General features: G+C 39.9%; 1 protein-coding gene across 8 annotated transcripts in view; it reads right to left on the bottom strand.

The window, feature by feature from the left end:
• CCDC141 (coiled-coil domain containing 141) overlaps positions 1–20885 on the bottom strand; it is a 225572-nt gene that overhangs the window by 62414 nt on the left and 142273 nt on the right. For all 8 annotated transcript variants that reach the window (XR_015148410.1, XM_086360957.1, XM_086360959.1 and 5 more), the window contains 2 exons: positions 16420–16592; positions 1615–1756 (listed from right to left, as the gene is read on the bottom strand). Coding sequence is in view for 7 of the 8 variants with exons in the window: in XM_086360957.1 (XP_086217083.1) it covers positions 1615–1756; positions 16420–16592 (315 nt within the window). In the remaining variant the exon portion in view is untranslated. The remainder of the gene's footprint in view (positions 1–1614; positions 1757–16419; positions 16593–20885) is intronic.

Genomic DNA, 20885 nt, shown 5'->3' on the forward strand with positions numbered 1-20885 from the left:
ATTACTTTATTTAGGGCTGAGGGACTCTAGGGCAGCACCACTTGCTATATATGTGATAACAAAACACAGGAGCATGCTCAGGAGACTTAATTGATGAATGTGGGTGACTTTGATATACAAAGGATAAATGAATATAGTGACCTGTAAAGGGTTCTATTCAATTCAAGTTACTGCCTTGCTCGGACTAGAGTCCATACTTCCCAGAGTCAAATTGGCTCTGACTTCACAGTAGCAAGACAATTAGCAATAGCTGTTTGAGTTGCTACTGTTTTATCCACCTCTACCACATTAGCTTGAATCTCAGGCTCCAGGGAATGCAACACTACAGCTGCCGCCATATTTGCAATCTCCCTGGACCCAAGCATCAGAACAAGGCTCACACTCCCATCTCTGGATCAATAACAGGCGAGGAGGCAATGTAGATAGAGACTTGATTATTTAATGACCTCTCCTGTGAAGTCTATTAATGCCATTTGTGTAAGTCAGACGTGTAAGTCCATTGAGGCAAAAAAAAAAAAAAAAATCATTGAAAATTGGAGACCCAGCCTTTGAACATGGTTCATAAGCATTAATGTCATTGAGATACCAGGTTTTGCTATAATTCCATCCATAGACCAGTAATTTTTGTTTAGCCAAATAGTAGCTGCCTGGTTTCATTCTTTTTTGAAAATAGGAAATAAAATTCTTCAAACCATTGTATTCACTTTGGAGAAAGGATTTTACATGTCTGGTTTTATTCAGAGTAGTCTTGGTACTTTGCACTGTCTTAGTTCAATAATTTATGATAATGTCAATTTATTCCTGGAAACTGTAAAACTCACTTTTTTTTTTTGGTATCAGCCTGCTGTTCTTTTAAAAAATTTTTTTAATTTATTTTTGGCTGCACTGGGTCTTCACCGCTATGCTGGCTTTTCTCTAGTTGCTGTGAGAGGGGGCTACCCTCTGGTTGCAGTGTGCGGGCTTCTCATTACAGTGGCTTCTCTTGCTGTGGAGAGGGGTTCTAGGGCACGTGGGCTCAGTAGTTGTGGCTCCTGGGCTCCAGAGCACAGGCTCGATAGTTGTGATGCATGGGGCTTAGTTGCTCTGCGGAAGGAAGGATCTTCCCAGACCAGGCATTGAACCTGTGTCTCCTCTGCTGGCAGGTGGATTCTTTACCACCGAGCCAGCAGGGAAGCATTATCCACTGTTCTTCTATCGTATGGTGCCATGACAATCAAAGCATGCATACGGGAGCCATGCACAGAGCCGTGTGAATCAAGGAGAACACAATCCCAATTGTGCACCTGGTTCAATGAACACAGTTAACACAGTTCTGTGCAAAGTGAGAGCTGCCTTTGTGTAAACATGCTCAAGGCTGGGAGGCAGGAAGCATGATGCTTCTAGTTTTGGCAGCCTGGGACAGGGATGGTTGGTGAGTAGTAGTGAATTACAGCTTCCTTCTGTTTGAATGTAAAGCCTAATGTGGGATGAAGGGAATCCTAAGGAGACACGCCCTGTCCTCCCACCATACGGGCCCACATGCTGTCATTGCCATACCATCATCTGTCACCACCAGGTAAGGGGCCACATCTAAATAGCATTATACCTGAAGGAGGACACACTTTATGAAATTACCTCTCTTAGGTGGCCCTCTACCGAGGCTGTTAATTGCTGTCTCTTAAGAGCAAATTCCTTGTGCGCTGAACACTGTTCAGTCAGATGTTCTACCCGTCTTCTGAGGCAGCCCATAATCTCACAGACACCGGTCACCCGCGAGCTGAATGGAACAAGCCAGCTGTTAGTTCACTCCACCCTTATAGAGAAGCCCCAGGAACAGGAAACACTAGAAGATGAATCTTCCATAAGTATGACTTGATAAAAGTTATTAAGCTTCAGGATAATAGAAGTTAAGAAGCTGTAGTCCTGGTACAGCACAGAGCAAAACCAAATGATGTTCTTTTGTTTAACTCAGTCCTGAGGGAAAATATGAGTTATGCATTTTTGCAACCAGGTCTAATCTTCTTTCCTAAATATTCACTTTTTAATATTTCTCTAAGATGTTTTGAGAGCCCTATGGCAAAAAGCACAGGATGTCTGCCAAGAGTTTTCCTGGGGGTTTATTTGAAAGCTTCATTTATCTAAAGATGATCTTTGAATAGAAATGTATATCAGCCAATTAACAAAACACTGACTGATCCAATAGGGTAAAATATTCATGTGACATTAGGTCTTGGTTCTGAATGATTATGAAGACTCAAGGCTGCAATCATTAGGTGAAAACGAAACTATCACAAATAATGAGGAATATGATGTACATGTTCATAAGAGGAAACCAAGCCTCATATTATAATTTTGTACCTGTTAATTATACACAGGTATAATTACTTTGCCAACAAAGGTCCATCTAGTCAAGGCTATGGTTTTTCCTGTGGTCATGTATGGATGTGAGAGTTGGACTGTGAAGAAAGCTGAGCACCAAAGAATTGATGCTTTTGAACTGTGGTGTTGGAGAAGACTCTTGAGAGTCCCTTGGACTGCAAGGAGATCCAACCAGTCCATTCTGAAGGAGATCAGCCCTGGGATTTCTTTGGAAGGACTGATGCTAAAGCTAAAACTCCAGTACTTTGGCCACCTCGTGCGAAGAGTTGACTCATTGGAAAAGACCCTGATGCTGGGAGGGATTGGGGGCAGGAGGAGAAGGGGACAACAGAGGATGAGATGGCTGGATGGCATCACTGACTCAGTGGATGTGAGTCTGGATGAACTCCAGGAGTTGGTGATGGACAGGGAGGCCTGGCGTGCTGTGATTCATGGGGTCGCAAAGAGTCGGACACGACTGAGTGACTGAACTTAACTGAACTGATAATTTTCTCCAAAGGGCTGGTCTTGTGAGAAAAAGTGACAGGACAGTTCACAAAATGAAAATGCCTTTAAAACGACAAATGAACTTTGAGTTGGACCCCCTTTGCTATGGTCTAAAGACACACTAGCAAGTTTCCAAACCATTTCCAACATAGGCTTACCAGCAATGCAAGACAACGAAAGGACACAGCTGATGCAATGAGCACTTTTACAGTGTTCAACCTATCGCTGAGACAGAGCCTCTCCTAATATGTAAGAAGCTGGAGTCTTTAATTTCCCATCAGTCATTTCCTTCCAATACTCATGAAGATGAGCTGATAACTCTTACATTTAATTACCCAGAGCTTAAAAAGATCTTGGAACAAGATACAGAATTCAGGAGTTTTACCTCAAATAATTAATTTATGACTTTGTAAAAATGAATTTAATTAGTAATGAAATGAGGGCAGGTTCCCAAATGCCTGAGAGGGAAAGTGACTTCACAGGAATGACAATGAGGCTGCCAAAGAGTTGAGGGCTCATCAGGCAGCTTGAGAATCTCGTCGAGTGTACATGGGATTCAAGTGTGTCCTGTGGGCCCACCAGAGGCCCAGAGAAGCTTGATTTTGGAGAACTCTGATTCCTGACACATAGTGTTTCACAACATTAAAACTTGTTCCACATTTTAATAACTCAGAGACAGTAAAGAGTATAATCAAGAAATCAGGAGAGTTTAGGAAATAATTCTTCATATCCACGAATTCTGTAAAAGTAGTGTTTCGGTAACAGTAATCACATTTTGACTACATTTTAGACTTTGTATGCTAAACAGGTCCTTAAAATCCCAGTTGTCCTATATGTTATAGTTTTGTGTAAAATAGGCAAATTTGGAATGAGAAAGATAGAAAAGGTGAGGAAGTACTGTGGAAAGAAAGTACAGAGAATACAGAAGGTAAGGCTTGTCAAAGTAAATGGGAAATCATTTTCTAAAATTAATCCATTTATGGCGACAAGGCACCATTTTTAATGTTTTAAGTAATCTCTTCTAATTCTCATAACTACCCTGTAATCTGGCTATAACTGTTATCTCTGTTTTGCAGATGAGCCAAGTGAGGTACAGAAATGCCCAGCAATTTACCCAGGTCACATTTATTAAATGGCAGGGCTGGGATTTGAACCTATTCATCTAATCTGAATCCACATTCATTACCACCTCATGGTAATAATTTTTCTGGGTCCCTGACATACAATGGCGGGAAGGGGCGGTATATTCTTTTAAAATTTCACTTTCCCTTGCACTGACTGTTGATGGAAGCAGGATAAGCCTGGCAGGCATGCTCTTTTGAAATTGGCAGTCTTCGCCAGATAGTTCAATGTCTGTCGGTAGTTTGCAAAGTGGCCACTAGAGGGGCCTGATATCTTGTTCAGATTCACATCTTGAAGGTCCCTCTGGCACAGAGAATGGAAACAGGAAACAAAAGCAAATCAAGCATTTCTTCTGTAAAAATACTGCTTTTTAGCAACTCACAATTTTAATTTAGATGAATCATAACGAGCCAAATAGAATGTCTCTCTCTCTGTCTTTGGATGGATCATTCATTTTTATTTTTCAATGACCTAGGAAATCAGTCTCATTTTGTGGTGATTTATACGTTATCTTGTGTATCTACTGCACTATAAATTAAGGGAAAAGGCAATATTCTTTTCATTCATTTATCCTCTGCAACCTTGAATACAAAGCCTTGTTAAGAACTAAATCAAAGCATATTTTCAAATTAAATAAAATATACTTTGATCAATATTTAAGGGAAGAGAAGACACAAATTTAAGGAACAAAAATATATGCACAGATAGTTATTGTATTAAAAATGTCACTAGTAACAGTTTCCAACAGTTTTTAAACAAGGATGACGTTGCCCTTTGCCTAGTTATAGAAGTTTTAGGCTATCTGAAAACTGCCCAATTTCTTCTTTGATGGTTTAGGATTCACAGTTAGGTTCACGGGTACTTCTCTCCTCTGTTTCAAGTCTTATAGAGTCAGACTGAATTGCCTGTCCCGTGTGCATACCCCTCTTATTTGTGGCTTAGACCTCTTTTTTAGTATAAGTTCTCAATCATATTGCTCGCGACAGCCAGCTCCTGTTTTCCTCTGTGTCCTCAGCTAGATCATCTCTGTCACGTGAGGCATTAACCCCTTCCCTCTGAATGGAACCTTTATCTGCCACACTCCTGACCCCAGGTCTGTTTCCTCTCCTTTCCTCCTTGATGAAAACCTAATCTGCACATTATAACTGCCCTATTCCACCATTTTCAGCAGGAAACTTGAAAAATTGATGCCAGATATTTTCTTGTGAAGATTCCAGACATTTCTTTTGAACATTCCAAAACATTTTAAAACACGTATAGCCTTCCTATTGCCAAATTTCCTCAGAGTCTGAAATGCAGATTGTTTGATCAAAGGAAAAATATGACCTCAAACTCTGCCAGCGATTCTTACATGAACTGAAAGTAAATTAATAGAATTCCATTAGCCACCCAGTATTACTTCACAGTAGTGTTAATAAGCGATGGGGCAAGAACTGTGGGCGGACAATAGAAATTTGGTAGAAGCAAGTTCCCCGGGCATTTTGTTTTGACTCTGGACACACTGCTCAGGTGCTGCCTGATGGGGTGGGAGAGAAGCGACCAGTGGACCTGCTTTCTAAACCTAACAATCTGTGGCTCTGTAATTTACATTGGAAATACTGCTTGATCTTCAGGCACTCTATGAATGGATTAAATGGTTCCTGCCTGTAGTATGAACATGGGGTATATTGGATTATTCTTGATATCGATTTTGACTTCTTCAAGTATCACAGAGGCTCAGGAATGACAGACTGAAGGCTTCTTTTTTTTTTCTGCACAAAAATAATTTATTTCTATATTTTCATACAGCTCTGTTCTACTTTAGAGCAACAGTAGAGAATGATAGTTTGTGTGTGTGCATGCTATATCACTTCAGCCATGTTCAACTCCTTGCAACCCTATAGACTATAGCCTATCAGGCTCCTCTGTGCATGGGATTCTCCAGGCAAGAATACTGGAGTGGGTTGCCATTTCCTTCTCCAGGGCAGACTGAAGGCTTCTTTAGACATTTGTTAGAAACCTCACCATGGAAGTATTTTCTCCCCGATTCATTAAGCCAGGAGAGGTGAGGGAAGGGGAAAGAAAAATTATTTTTCCCCCTAGAGAGCACAGACATATTGACTTCTGGCTCAAAAATAGACTGTTATATTTCCTATATGGAAGCAGTTTCCCTACACCTTTGCATTTGTTACAAACTGAGGCTGAGGAATGGGAGTAAATCCCAGTGCTAATATGTTTTAATGATTCTTTCCCAAGAGCAGCAAGTTGCTTTCAGACCTTTCATAAATTACTTCTGGCAGTCCATCTGGATTAGGAGCTGAACCAGATGGTAAGCACTTGACAGCTTACTCTATCTCATCAGAAGGAATCAGCTGATCATATTTTTCTTATTGTCTATGGACAAATTATACTTTGAAAATGGGAAAAAAATTATCTTCCTTATCTTTAGCTTGCTACTTCTCTTGACAGGAACTCATGTTTAACATCTTTATTTTGCAGGAAACAACCACCTCTCTAGTTTTCATCCCTACTTTGGAAAAGTGCCATTCCAACTGAGGAAGTGAAATGCATGTTTTCACAATAATTGGTTTTTTTTTCTGATTTAAGTTGTATACGTTTTGAATCACTGCCCACCACACGGATATCACACCCACACACATCTCTCATACACACAAGACAATAAAGAAACATAAGTGGCAAGTGGGGCTGAAGCTACAGGGTTCCTGGGTTCAGATCCACGCAGAGATGCTAACAAGTTTCATTTCTATGAGGACAGAGACACCAAAGCATGCACTCCGTGAAGGGCAGAAATCAGTAATAGCAATGGGGTTTTCCCTCCTTACAAAAGGAGATTGAAAACACTACAGCTAGCTGCTGTAGGAATCAGACACTGCTGGCCACTCCTCCCCAACCTGGTTTTCTGGCTGCACCTCTGAGAGCCACAGTATCTCCATGGGAGCTTGGGTGACCCTAATCAGACAGCAGAAGATAGTTGCTGGACTGGAGATCCTGTAGGTCCAGGTAGAAGTCACTGCAAAGCTGCTCAGGAGGAAAGAGAAAAGAGGAGAGAACAAAGCAAGGACAATAAAGCTGAACAACAAACACTTTCCATCTAGAGGACAATCTACAATTTCAAAACACATGAGGAAAATGAATCCCAAGGAGAAACACCCAACAGTCAAAAGCTAAATGTACTCCGTCTGAAATGAAAATAAGTACAGCAATCAGATGTTTCACACCACCAGAGAGATAAAGGAAAAACCAATACCCATAATAAAGAAACAAAAACTCTGAAACAAGAACAGTCAGAAATAAAACAAGATTGGATAGGAAAAAGGAGTTAGAAATCCTAAGAATAAAAATAATACAGTTGTGAAAACAATCAGAAGAATCCATTGTTGAAAACAAAGGGAAAATTAACAAGAGAAAAGTGAATCTGATTCATTTTTGAGGGAATGCAATACAGAGTGATCAAGGAATGAAAAATCTGAAAGTTAAGAGACAGACTGAGAGGCTCCGAGATTCTCCTACGGGGAGTTACTGGAAGAAGGAAAAGAGAGAAAAACAGAAAATTTATAATTAAAGAGATAATTGTAGAACATGTTGGCTCAGAGGGTAAAGCATCTGCTTGCAATGCAGGAGACCCGGGTTCGATTCCTGGGTCAGGAAGATCCCCTGGAGAAGGAAATGGCAACCCACTCTAGTACCCTTCCCTGGAAAATCCCATAGACAGAGAAGCCTGGTGGGCTGCAGTCCATGGGGTCGCAAAAAGTTGGACACAACTGAGTGACTTCACTTCATTTCCATAATTGATGACATATATCCTCAAGTAAAAGGGGCACAGTAATAGCTAAACAGACAAATACTCTCATTTGAGATAATTTAGAAGATAGCAACATACATTTTAATGTATTTCCTTCTAAAAGCTTTTCCCTCTGCAGTCCTTTCCACTCCTTTCTCCCTCCAAAGTTACTACAGTGTGGTTTGGATCCCGCTTTACCCTCTCAACATTATATTGTGAGGATGCTCTGTCTTCAAATATTTATCAAAAACACTCTTTTGATATTGAATTAGAATATTCCACACTAGGCTTGCCCTTAAACTATTCAAACATTTCCCTATTTTCTGGACATATGTAGGTGGTTTTCAGGTTTGCACTATTATAAACAGCACCATGATAAGCATTTTATTCCTAAATATGTCCACACACATCTCTCCCATGTTCTTTTCTCTCTAAGCCCTCTCGTTGGAGAGAACTCTCCTTCAGTGGTCCAAAGCACAGATTTCTGCCCCTTTAGTCAGCCTTCCTTGGTAGATGCTGCAGCTCCAAATCTTTTTACTCTGGGACCATCACTATGTCACATCACAGCATTATCAATGAATAAATCCATGCTGTAATTAGTGACTCCTAGATATTTTCTAAGAACCTAATCTAATCAGTCGTAGATTTAATGGAAAGGGTAAACTTTTAGTGCCTTCTGTACTAAGAGTTTCAAAATTATCAAAGTCTTAATGGTAACAGGTCCAGGTTGCAGTTATGACATTTACTCAATCTCTAAAGAGAACAACTTAATATAGATTTGAAAATATTTGGAAAGTGGCTGAGTTAACACTGTCATAAGAATTCAACTTTGCAATTTCCCACCTTTCAGTATTTGACATTTACCATCTAAGTATATCATCAGACTTGAAAAAAAAAAGTTCTTTCAAGTTCTTAAATGCTTAGCAGAATTCCTACGATGTGTGATCTTGGATGACTCTGTGATACAAAGGGAGTCTGGTTCTATATCTCTGTTGTTGTTGTTGATTTTAGTTTGATGGTGGGTAGGGATTTTTTTTGTGTGTGTTTACTTAAGACCTTTTACGATATTTTTTCCCTGACATAAGCTTTGCTTTATGCCACATGAGCCCCTTAACATTTCAAATCAAGTCACCTAATAGGTAAATATTGAGATAAGGAACATAAAAGAGGTTTCTTTATGGTTGACCTTAAGGGCTGAGCTTAAGCTGATGTCATGGTCTGGATGAAGAGATGATGCTATCACAAGTCAAAATTAAGGAATGAGTCAGAAGACCACAGAGTGAAAAGTGAAACTATTGGATAAAGCCAACAAATATAAAGGAATTTAAAAAGCATTGTATGGTGGGTATTGATTCTGTTCATCTTGGTTGGAAGATGTAGACCCTTCACTCATCTTAGATGATCAAATCCAACAATGGCCCTTTCAAGTCTCATTCCTTCACTTGACCCATCCTGACCGCAGGAGCTTGGGACAGTGTCTCTCTTCTGTGAAGAGGTCCCCAAGGCTTCCTCAAGCCTAAGAATACTCCCTTCACATCTTATTCCCTGACTGGCCATTAATAAGGTTCTGGAGACTCGGGAACAGATTTATGCATCTTTGACTGTCCTTGAAGCCCAGCGCTGGTATGTCATATGAGATGCTTATATATGTATGTTCAATAATGTTTTAAATAAACTGCAAGAAAGAAAAACTTCACAGGGAAGGTGAGATTTGAGTTGAAACTAGAAGGTAGATGGAGCACATTTTAAATGCACTAGAATTACACAAACAAACAAAAAAACCCACCTTCACTAAGTGGCCAGGCTTGTTGCTAGTGACTGAAGTTGAAAGCGAGGAGACAGCTAACAACCTAACAACCAAAGTGGTTCAGACCTGCACTCTCTCTACCCTTTCTACTGTGACAGATGGTAGGACAAGTTATATGAACCTCTCTGAGGCAGCTTCCCAACCTGAAAAAACAGAACAATGATAATAGAAGTACCTGTATAATAGGGTGGTTTGAGGATGAAATCTGTTAATGTGGATAAAGCACATAAACATTGCCTTTATTGCCAGTGAGCATTTGGGCATAGTCTAACTCCCACTTAACTCTTTGATCTTGTCTTAGGCCTTTTTCCCTGGTCACCCTCTCCTCCAGCAAAACTGTACTTATTTCTGCTACAGTCTTGCTGCTATTTTGCAGGGCTTTTCATCTCCCAGCTATTTGCATGATGGCTCTTTCTCTTTAGGGACTCCTTCCCTGACTACAATGTCTAAGATGGTCCCCTCCCACAGTCACTCTTTATCCCATTCCACTTTTTATTTTTCTCATAGTACTCATTGCTGTGTAAGAGCATCTCATCTATTGATTGGTCCGTTGACTATTTCTTCCCACCAGAATATAAATAGCATGAAGGCAGGAACTTCATCTACTGCACTGGGTACTTGGGAGCATCTGATTTACAAAAGGCAATAATATTTGGGCAATGATAAAATGAGTGACTAAATGAACCATGGTCTCTCCAATCTTCATTATCATTCACAGTATCAATCAGGGTAAGTAGGGGCTGTCAACACAAATGAAAATCTTGGAAAGAGGAAAATCCTAACTTATTCCTGTTTTTATTTCTCTGTAAAAAATAAACATATGAAGAATTAACATTAAATAAATAGCAATAAATGTTAGAGCAAGAGGGCAATACTGAAGGTTATGCCAAAGTGTTTAGTCAGGATGAGGGTTATAAGTTTCAATTCACCACAACAAAATAGAATGAAAACTGAAACAGTCTTTTATGCAGAAATAGAAACTGAGTCAATTCAGAAGCAAGTTTACTTGTAAATCTGAAGTTAATTTTAGCAAACAGGAAAAGCTAAATGAATACTTGATAAGGTAGCCTGGTCTTACTGGGTGCTTCCATGTTTTTGAGTCCTGTATCTTTCTGAATTATAGTTTTATCTGGATATATGCCCAGAAATAGGATTTCTGGATCATATGGCAACTTGATTTTTAGTTTTCTTAAGAAAACTCCACACTGTTTCCGTGGAGGCTGTTGGTGGGACATTACCTTCTCACCACCATTGTAGAAGCTTTCCCTTTTCTCCACACCCTCTCCAGCATTTATTGCTTGTAGACTTTTGGATCGCAGCCATTCTGACTGGCGTGAAATGGTACCTCATTGTGGTTTTGATTTGCATTTCTCTGATAATGAGTGATGTTGAGCATCTTTTCATGTGTTTGTTAGCCATCTGTATGTCTTCTTTGGAGAAATGTCTATTTAGTTCTTTGGCCCATTTTTTGATTGGGTCATTTATTTTTCTGGAGTTGAGCTGTAGGAGTTGCTTGTATATTTTTGAGATTAGTTGTCTGTCAGTTGCTTCATGTGCTATTATTTTCTGCCATTCTGAAGGCTGTCTTTTCACCTTGCTTAGAGTTTCCTTTGTTGTGCAGAAGCTTTTAAGTTTAATTAGGTCCCATTTGTTTATTTTTGCTTTTATTTCCAATATTCTGGGAGGTGGGTCATAGAGGGTCCTGCTGTGACTTATGTCGGAGAGTGTTTTGCCTATGTTCTCCTCTAGGAGTTTTATAGTTTCTGGTCTTACATTTAAATCTCTAATCCATTTTGAGTTTATTTTTGTGTATGGTGTTAGAAAGTGTTCTAGTTTCATTCTCTTACAAGTGGTTGACCAGTTTTCCCAGCACCACTTGTTAAAGAGATTATCTTTAATCTATTGTATATTCTTGCCTCCTTTGTCAAAGATAAGGTGTCCATATGTGCGTGGATTTATCTCTGGGCTTTCTATTTTGTTCTTTGATCTATATTTCTGTCTTTGTGCCAGTACCATACTGTCTTGAGGACTGTGGCTTTGTAGTAGAGCCTGAAGTCAGGCAGGTTGATTCCTCCAGTTCCATTCTTCTCAAGATTGTTTTAGGTTTTTTTGTATTCCCAAATTGTGAAATTATTTGTTCTAGCTCTGTGAAAAATACTGTTGGTAGCTTGATAGGGATTGCACAAAGAATCTATAGATTGCTTTGGGTAGTATACTCATTTTCAATATATTGATTCTTCCGATCCATGAACCTGGTATATTTCTCCATTTATTAGTGTCCTTTTTGATTTCTTTCACCAGTGTTTTATAGTTTTCTATATATAGGTCTTTAGTTTCTTTAGGTAGATATATTCCTAAGTATTTTATTCTTTTCGTTACAATGGTGAATGGAATTGTTTCCTTAATTTCTCTATTTTCTCATTATTAGTGTATAGGAATGCAACGGATTTCTGTGTGTTGATTTTATTTTATATCCTGCAGCACTTCCAATCACTACAGCTTCCTGTGGCTTAATAAATGCAGAATTCTGCTTGGGAGCAGGGCACCTCTGGGCCATCATTAAACTCAGTGCTCCGAGATGATGCCAAGTAAGACCTAAGAGTAGTGAAGAGGCCAGAATCCAGAACTTTCAACCTCTCTGTAAGTCTGGTGTGAACATTATCAGATCCCATCATAGGTAACTTGCATCATAGCTATTAATACATGCAAACGAATGTGCTCATGTGCCTGTTACATTGAAGTGAATTTAGGTTGTGTGACAGATATCACACCCTGAAAAGATAATGAACAATTTAACAATGACTCAGAATTAGCACTTGAATGCAGGGAGGAAATAGAAATGCAAGGAAACATGTAATAACCACCACTGATTCTGTGAGGCTGCCCCAGCTTCAAAGGTATTTGATTCCAGGATAGAAAAACAGTGTGGATCTGTTCCTAAGATAGCAATTACAGAAAAAATAATGATAAAATTCTCAGGTTTACTTGGAAGCTTTATCACAGATAAATGTGAACTTCTGAAGTCCTGTTTTATTAACTAACAGGGAAAAAAAAAAAAAAAGATCTAAGGGTCTCTGAAATTCTTGAGTGCCCCAGTACTAGGTTTTGCCTTTTATTTCCTCAAGAGAAGTGTTTATCTGCCCTATTTCTAATATAACCTTCCCCAGTTAGTGAAAATGAATATGATTTGATGCAGTTGACTCCATTGTAGTCATTTGAAACAATCACGTAACTCTTCGTATTTTGCTTTTAAAACTCTCTGTATAGAAGGTAAATAAATAAATGAACCAATTACTTATTGGGTGCTCCCTGTGGACCAACAGTGGTACCGCTGCCTATGATTAAAAACCACAATGCCTCTATAACATGGGTGTCTCCATTTTTACTGATGAGGAAACTGAGGGTCATTCAGAGAAGTTAAGAAGTTTAACAGTCAAGGCATTGTTTTGGCTCTCAGAATGCATGAAATAAAGCTCCTTTGATACTAAGTTCTAAGCGTCTTATCCACGCCAGTTTCCAAGTGCCTGACAGCAGGAACATTAGTGTTTTGTGTCCTAGTGTGGCGGGCCTTCAGAAGTCTAGGAGGCCACTCTGATGCTCGCCAACACATACTTTTCTCGGTGGGAATTCATGTTTATTTCCCTTGCCATTATTCTAAGCTGCGGTTTCAAGCCGGCCATGGCTGCAACTGGAAATGTCCTTCTTAGGTTCTGCTTCTCTCCCATGGTGGTGACCCAGGTCATTGAACAGATAAACCATTACATGAGGAAGGGAAGCAAGTCCCAAGTGAAATGCATGGGACTCCGCTCAGTAACTGTGTGGCTCTGGTTTGCAACTGAGATTCTAATGCATTTCAATTCAGCTTCTAATGGATTTCCAGAATGTCCTTTGCCAAATATTAATTGCTCTTTACCTTCAGTTCCTCCTGCAAAATGGAAATAGTATTGATTTTAAAATATTGTGAAATTTCAGGGCAACCAACACCTTGTAATTAGTATGAAAGCTCATATATCTAGGATGTTGACAGAAACTGTACTGCTTATTATTTTTTAATCCGGATACTTAACTATTAATTCAAGCTTCTTAAAATGGTGGCTAACTATTACTTCTATTAAGATTCAGTCTGCAGTCTGAAGAAAAGAACTATAGATGCCCCTTTAGGGGGGAGAAAATATATATATATATATATATATATATATATATATAGAGAGAGAGAGAGAGAGAGAGAGAGAGAGAGAGAAAGAGAGAGAGAGAGAGAGAGACTAGAAAAAGCAAAGAAGGCAAAAAGACTGAGACTAGCTAAGTAAATAAAAATAAACATGTTGACCATTACAAAATGGATAGCCAGAAAGAGTCACTAGAACACTGCAGGCAAAACAGAAGCACTTCTCTATATTTAAGTATAGAAAATAAAGCATCACTGATTAGAACAAACAGGATCAAGTCTGAAAAAGTAAAAGTGGAGGTCGCTCAGCTGTGTCTGACTCTGTGACCCCATGGACTATACAGTCCATGGAATTCCCCAGGCCAGAATACAGGAGTGAGTAGCTGTTCCTCTCTCTAGCAGTAATAAATTGTGACCAGTTTTCCTGTGCCAGGACTTAAGCATCAAAACTGAACACCAAACTTCAGTTTTTGATCAAGGAGCAGTGACTGGATTTACCCTCATGCCTTAAGCTAGAAAAATAGACAAAGCGTATAAACCAATGGTTCTCAGACACTGAAGGACAAGTAGCACAGGGCAGTGATCCTTGAGAGAAGGGAAATAAATCGGGTGAGCCTTACATCTGCCTCACCTGCTGCCTGGGAGATAATTTCCAGACCAAACCTCAGGGAAATGGAACCAAACAGAGTCCTAAGGACTTACTGATTTGAGGAGACAGAGATCAGACTTCAGGGAAGCCAAAGCACCTAGAATCTCTGGGACAGCATACCAGTGACAGTCTTCAGATCTAAGGAGGGGTTTTTAGCTGCCTCTTGAGCCACCCCTACATGAAGGGAAACTGCCCAAGGCCAGGGAAAGCACCACAAGTAAAGAACAGTCTGAACAGAGAAATATAATCTGTTTGCAGTCTGAGAACTGCCTGCTAAACTGACATGGGACCATGCCCCAATTACAGCTGGAGACCTCACCACTTGCTCCATCATCACATGACTCAGATCAATGTCCAACAGCTACCTTGAGTTCAGACACAAGTCTAGGCATTCCATAGGATACCTTCTGTCAGGTCTAAGAAACATGCATTCTGGAAGGCCTTGAGCAGCAGATGGGAGAAAGGAGCTCTCATACCCATAGGGGCCAGACCTGAGTACCTTTGTGCTCCTGGAGCCAACTGGACACACCACGATACATGGTTTGGAGCCAAAATAAGGAAACTTAGCAACTACAGCTACTGTTAGTTTTTTTATAGGTAAGAAGAATTTATCTTTCTCATAGCCTCAAGCTTTTTAGCTCTGGCTGGAAAATCTTGGATTATTTCTGATCTTGGCTTTGCATGGTCCTATAACAACCATCACAAGCCCTGGCTAAATATATCTGTCTGAACTCAGACTATCTTCTCTGTTTTTGGCTAGGCCATGTGGCATGTGGAACTTCCCTGACCAGGGGTCAGACCCATGCCTCCAGCACAGGGTCTTAATGACTGGACCACCAGGGAAGTCCTCAGAGTATCTTTTGAAAAGAAAATACCCTAAGCCCAAACTTACCAAATCAACATGTGTAAACGCATCTAAAATAGAGCAGAACGAGGGTTTAAAACATAAACAAAATAAAATTTTACCACCTTTGACCTATTTCATTGTTCCTCAAACTGAATGTCCTTGAGTTTCAAGGGGATTGTAGATATGGAAGGTAAAAACCATGCTTATCCTATGTGCATAAATCTTTGTGTCTCTCTATGTCAAAGTGTAAGCCCTGCCATCATTCTTCCTAGCCAGTATCCATTCCATCATCTGCTCTTTCTGTCAGTTCCCTTTTGTCTTCCAAGCTCTATTCTTGATCATACATTCTTCCTGCATTCTCTTTCTGTTCTTAGGGTCCTTCTCTGTCTTCATTCCCACCCAACTCTAAGCTCATAATGATACACTCACTGAATGTGCTCATAAAAACAACCCACCCCAATTCACTGGTTAAGAGCAAGAGGTCTAGGACGCATTAGACCATTAATTTGGATCCATGCATTTGGATTCAAATTCTGGCTCTGCCACTAATTAACCAGCTACATGATTGCAAGTTATTTAATCTTTCTGTGTCTCAGTTGCTTGTAAAGGAGAACAGTAATAGTATATTGTATACCTTGTAGAGTTGCTGTGAGGATTAATGAGATACCGCTTCTAAAGCTGTTGAGATAGTGCTGGGCATGTGGTGGGCTCTCAACTGTTTAAAATGTCATTACTATTAGTTAATAATAATGTTATCTTTTAATTAGGGTTTTTCTTGTTGATCCACCAAGGTCAGAAATGAAAGGGAATTCTAGAACTTTACTTTTTCCAGAAAGGGACAGGGTAGACTCAAGACTTATGAATTAAAAGTGAGGAAGAAATCCCAGAGATGCTAGGATGTGAAAAGTGTACAGAAAGAAAGCTCTGTCTCTTCTTTAGTTCCTTTCCTTCCTCCCTCCTCAGAAACTCATAGAAAGGAAGAGTTAGCACCTTCAGGTCCTCAGATTAGAATACAGCCTCATTTCTAGAAAAGCAATGCTGTGTTCAGAATTACAGTTGACCAAAATTCAACAGATCCTTCTACGCCGTGTCACAATGCAGCAAAACATCAGAAGAAAAATAACCATACAACTTATTTTTTTAAATAGGCTGTACAAACTGTGAAAAAGCCTGTTACACTGAGGAAGAAATAGACTTCACTTACCTGCAGGAAGCTAGTTGGCTGATCAAGGCTTGTCCTTTCTGCAAAGCATCAGCTGTGCAGTCTTTAATTTCTCTGTGTAATTCCTCATGCCTCACCGCCAAGACAGGCAGACTTAAACCCTCTGATTTAAGGAGCTTAAGGTAAGCTTCAACTCTTCCAAGTGCATCAAATGCCTGCCAAAGAAAACATACTTTCATTTTATGCCTGTCTAGTGTAAAGTCTACATCAATGTATACACAAAATACTAGAGATTAAACCAGCCCGCTCAATTTATTGGTTTGATCATAACCAAAAACAACAACCCGAGTCTTAGAAAACAGCATATAGCTTTTAGGCTCCATTTAGGGAAACTGGTCATAGTTTAGTTCAGCACAGATAAATGTCAACACTGTAAAATTTACCAAAATGATTTACATTGAAAATGTAGCTACATGACACAGTTACAACTGTATAAAATTTGGAGAACCAGGTTTAATTTCCCACATTCTGTACTGAATACAATGAACAAATGAGGTGTTTTCAAAATATTATGCAGACTTCATAACTTGAATATCTCTGTAATATTCTTTTTAGAAATTCCCAATAAATTGCACTTTGGACCTGAAACACCGGGGGGAAGTATTCAAGAAATCTGGGGGCTTTTGACTCTTGCCTTTCCAAGTATAAGATCTTTTGCCTATGCTACCCAAGGCATCTGTCTACAGAGATTGAGATTTGGTTCTGAAGCAGTACAAAGACTAAGACAAGATAATATTTAGCTTCTGACATGCATAACGGAGAAGGCAATGGCACCCCACTCCAGTACTCTTGCCTGGAAAATCCCATGGATGGAGGAGCCTGGTAGGCTGCAGTCCATGAGGTAGCTAAGAGTCGGACATGACTGAGTGACTTCACTTTGACTTTTCACTTTCATGCATTGGAGAAGGAAATGGCAACCCACTCCAGTGTTCTTGCCTGGAAAATCCCAGGGACGGGGGAGCCTGGTGGGTTTATGCAGGAAAAAAGAAGAACATCACCTTGCAAACCAAGATACTGTCTTCAGAGGGGATTTTTGAATTCCTTTATTTTTTTCCTTTGTTATTATAGCAGATCAGCAACCAAGTATGGGAGATTAAGCTTACAGAGTTAACACAGAGTGGGTGAACACAGAGAGCAATTATGCTTTTGGCCATGAAGGCCTAGTTGGCCCTGAGAAGGAGGAGTATATGATGTATGAACAGTGAAAGAGGACTAGGGCAACATGAGGAAAAAAGAGATCAGAGTGCTGTGGTCTTGACAAGTATCCATCTGTGAGCTCGGGCCTGGAGAGCAAGAGATGAGTTAGGTAAGTTGAGGAGCTGGTGAAGAGCAAGGGAGCTTTTGCACATTGCCCTTTCATTCTGCTGAAAAAGGTCACTTTACAGTGTTCCACATCACTTTGAAGAAGACTCCTATCCCAGCAAGCTTGACTGGGCCCCGGGCAGCAAGGGCCTAGCCTTCCTGGGTTGTTACACTGGAAGCCAGAAAGCTCGGCTGGCGGCAACCAGGTGAACAAAGAAGATCCCATGGAAGACTTACGAGAAATGAGAGCAATGGTCTCATGAGTCAACTACCACTGAGACCTGAGAGAGATCAGAGAGGGGAGCAAGGCTGGGTTAATGCTGAGGGAACACAGTTGAAGCCAAATGTAGAGATTACAACCATGGAGCTGTGTCACGGCACCTAGGCCTCTGTGTCTGGCCACCATCAAAGAGTTTTTAAAACTTTATTGAAGTAGAGTTGATTTACAATATTAATTTCTGATGTACAACAAGATTATCCAGATACACATAAACACAGGGTTTATCACAGGATATTGAATATAGTTTCCTGTGATATACAGTACGGCCTTGTTTAACCATTCTCTACATAATGGTTTGCATCCCAAACCCCCAGTCCTTCCCTCCTTCCCCACCACTTTCCCCCTGGCAACCACAAGTCTGTTTTCTATGTCTGTGAGTCTGTTTTCTATGTCTGTGAGTCTGTTTCTGTTTTATAGACATGTTCATTTGTGTCATAGTTTAGATTTCACATAGAAGTGAAAACAGATGGTATTTGTCATTCTAACTTACTTAGTTTAGTATGGTTATCTCTAGGTTCATCCACATTGTTGTAAATGGCATTATTTCATTCTTTTTATGACCGAGTAGTATTTCATTGTGTGTGTGTGTGTGTGTGTGTGTATATATACACACGTACATATATATACATATAAATGGGGCTTCCCCGGTGGCGCTAGTGGTAAAGAACTCGCCTGCCAATGCAGGAGGCATAAGAAATGCAGATTTGATTCCTGCATCAGGAAGATCCCCTGGAGGAGGGCATGGCAACCCACTCCAGTATTCTTGCCTGGAGAATCCCCATGGACAGAGGACCCTGGCGGGCTACAGTTCATGGGGTCTCAAAGAATCACATAAGACTGAAGTGGCTTAGTATACATGCACACGTACATATACAAATACAAATACACATACATACATATATATACACATACACACACACACACCCCACATCTTCTTTATCTATTCTTCTGTTGATGGATATTTAGATTGTTTTCATGTCTTGGCTATTGAAAATAGTGCTGCTATGAACATTTGGGTACACATATCTCTTTGAATAATAGTTTTGTCTGGGTATACGCCCAGGAATGAGATTACTGGATCATATGGCAATTCTATTTTTGTGTTTTTTGAGGAACCTCCATACTGTTTTGCATAGTGACTGCACCTACTTACATTCCCACCAACAGTGTAGGAGGGTTCCCTTTTCTCCACACCAAAGGGATTGAATTTTAATGGCAGAACTGGAACTGGACAAAATTTGAATTAGCAAATGAAATCTCTCAAATACTCTCATATGACTTACATGTTGATATTCTTACATGTTTTTCCAGAATAGAATATCAGCACTAGTGGTAAAGAATCTGCCTGCCAATGCAGGAGACGCAAGAGACACAGGTTTGATCCCTGGTTTGGGAAGGTCCTCTGGAGTAGGAAATGGTAACCCACTCCAGTATTCTTGCCTGGAAAATTCAGTGGATAGAGGAGCCTGGTGGGCTACCGTCCACGGGGTCACAAAGAGGCGGACATGACTGAGTGCACATATACACATTCTGTTTTCTGACCAATGTCTTTCCTCATGTCTTCTGAATTTGCTCTTTGCATTTACTGAGAGTGCATAAAGCAAATTCATTCCTGTTTGTTTAGTAGATGATAGAGAGTAATACAAAAAATCACTATAGTTTAATGAGAACTATGTATTTCTTCTCTATTTTGTGTTTCACAATTATTTTCAGTCAGTCAACAAATATTTTTGAATGTCTGCTGAGTTCCAGGCATATTGTTCTTAACAGCCATGCGAGGGAACAAGAGATTTTCCTTCTTAGGTGACAGAGGAAAATGTGTCTCAGAGAAGTTAAATAAATTTCACAAAGTCATACTTGTACCAGGGACAAACTCAGTATTTGTACTCAATCTGTCTGGACCTGAGGCCTCTGCTCTTAAATCCTGGACTATGGTGCCATGCAGAAAAGGATTTCTATGGTAGGTATATGAGAGAGGGGCATTTCCAAGAAGACCATTAATTTTGGGTGGAAAAGTAGAATTTAAAAACTTACTTTTTGCAAATAGTGTCTACTGTTCCTTCTTACAGATGAGAAAAGATACAGAGAAAGACTGAGCAATTTCTCTTATATTTATAGGACTGTAAAAGAAAGATAGCTTTAGTAAAGAAACTCTGAACCTGAAGAACTCTCCCTTATCTGATCCTTTTTCTTCCCTGCAATCAGCAACAGAGCCAAATGTCTCGAGTTCCTGATGTTAGATTTGAATTGCTCTCTCAATCTTTCCATAACACTGAAACACCACTAATGTAATAACCACTGTTTCTGGAATTTTGTTTTGTATTTTTAATTTTATTGCATATTTTGAATAAAGTGGATTCTCTTGTTAATCAAGGGTTAGTTTTAAAGTCAGTGCCTAAAGCAAAAATCTGGTGTAGTCAAAATTATCATGAACTCCCTTAAATCATGCTTAAAGTTTAATGTATGCTTGCTTCCCTGGTGGCTCAGATGGTAAAGCACCCACCTGCAATGCAGGAGACCTGGGTTGGGAAGATCTTTCAACCCCTGGGTTGGGAAGATCCCCTGGAGGATGGCATGGCAACCCACTCCAGTATTCTTGCCTGGATAATCCCCATGGATTGAGGGGCCTGGCAGCATACAGTCCATGGGGTCACAAAGAGTTGGATGTGACTGAGCGACTAAGCACTCTAAGCGCACACACACTATAATATATACTTACACCGAGGACTAAGAGGCACGAGCCAAACTAAAGGAAGGAATGAGACAGCTATACTTAGATACCAGGACATTCGCATCATTCTTTAAGGTAATTCTCAAGTTCTTACTGAGAATGGGGAAAGGATAGAGACTTCAAAAGTGCCTTTTC

Source organism: Bos grunniens, chromosome 2, assembly GCF_055505025.1.
Source record: "Bos grunniens cultivar Pamir isolate PY7600 chromosome 2, Bosgru_T2T1.0, whole genome shotgun sequence".
Taxonomy (NCBI): Eukaryota; Metazoa; Chordata; class Mammalia; order Artiodactyla; family Bovidae; genus Bos; species Bos grunniens.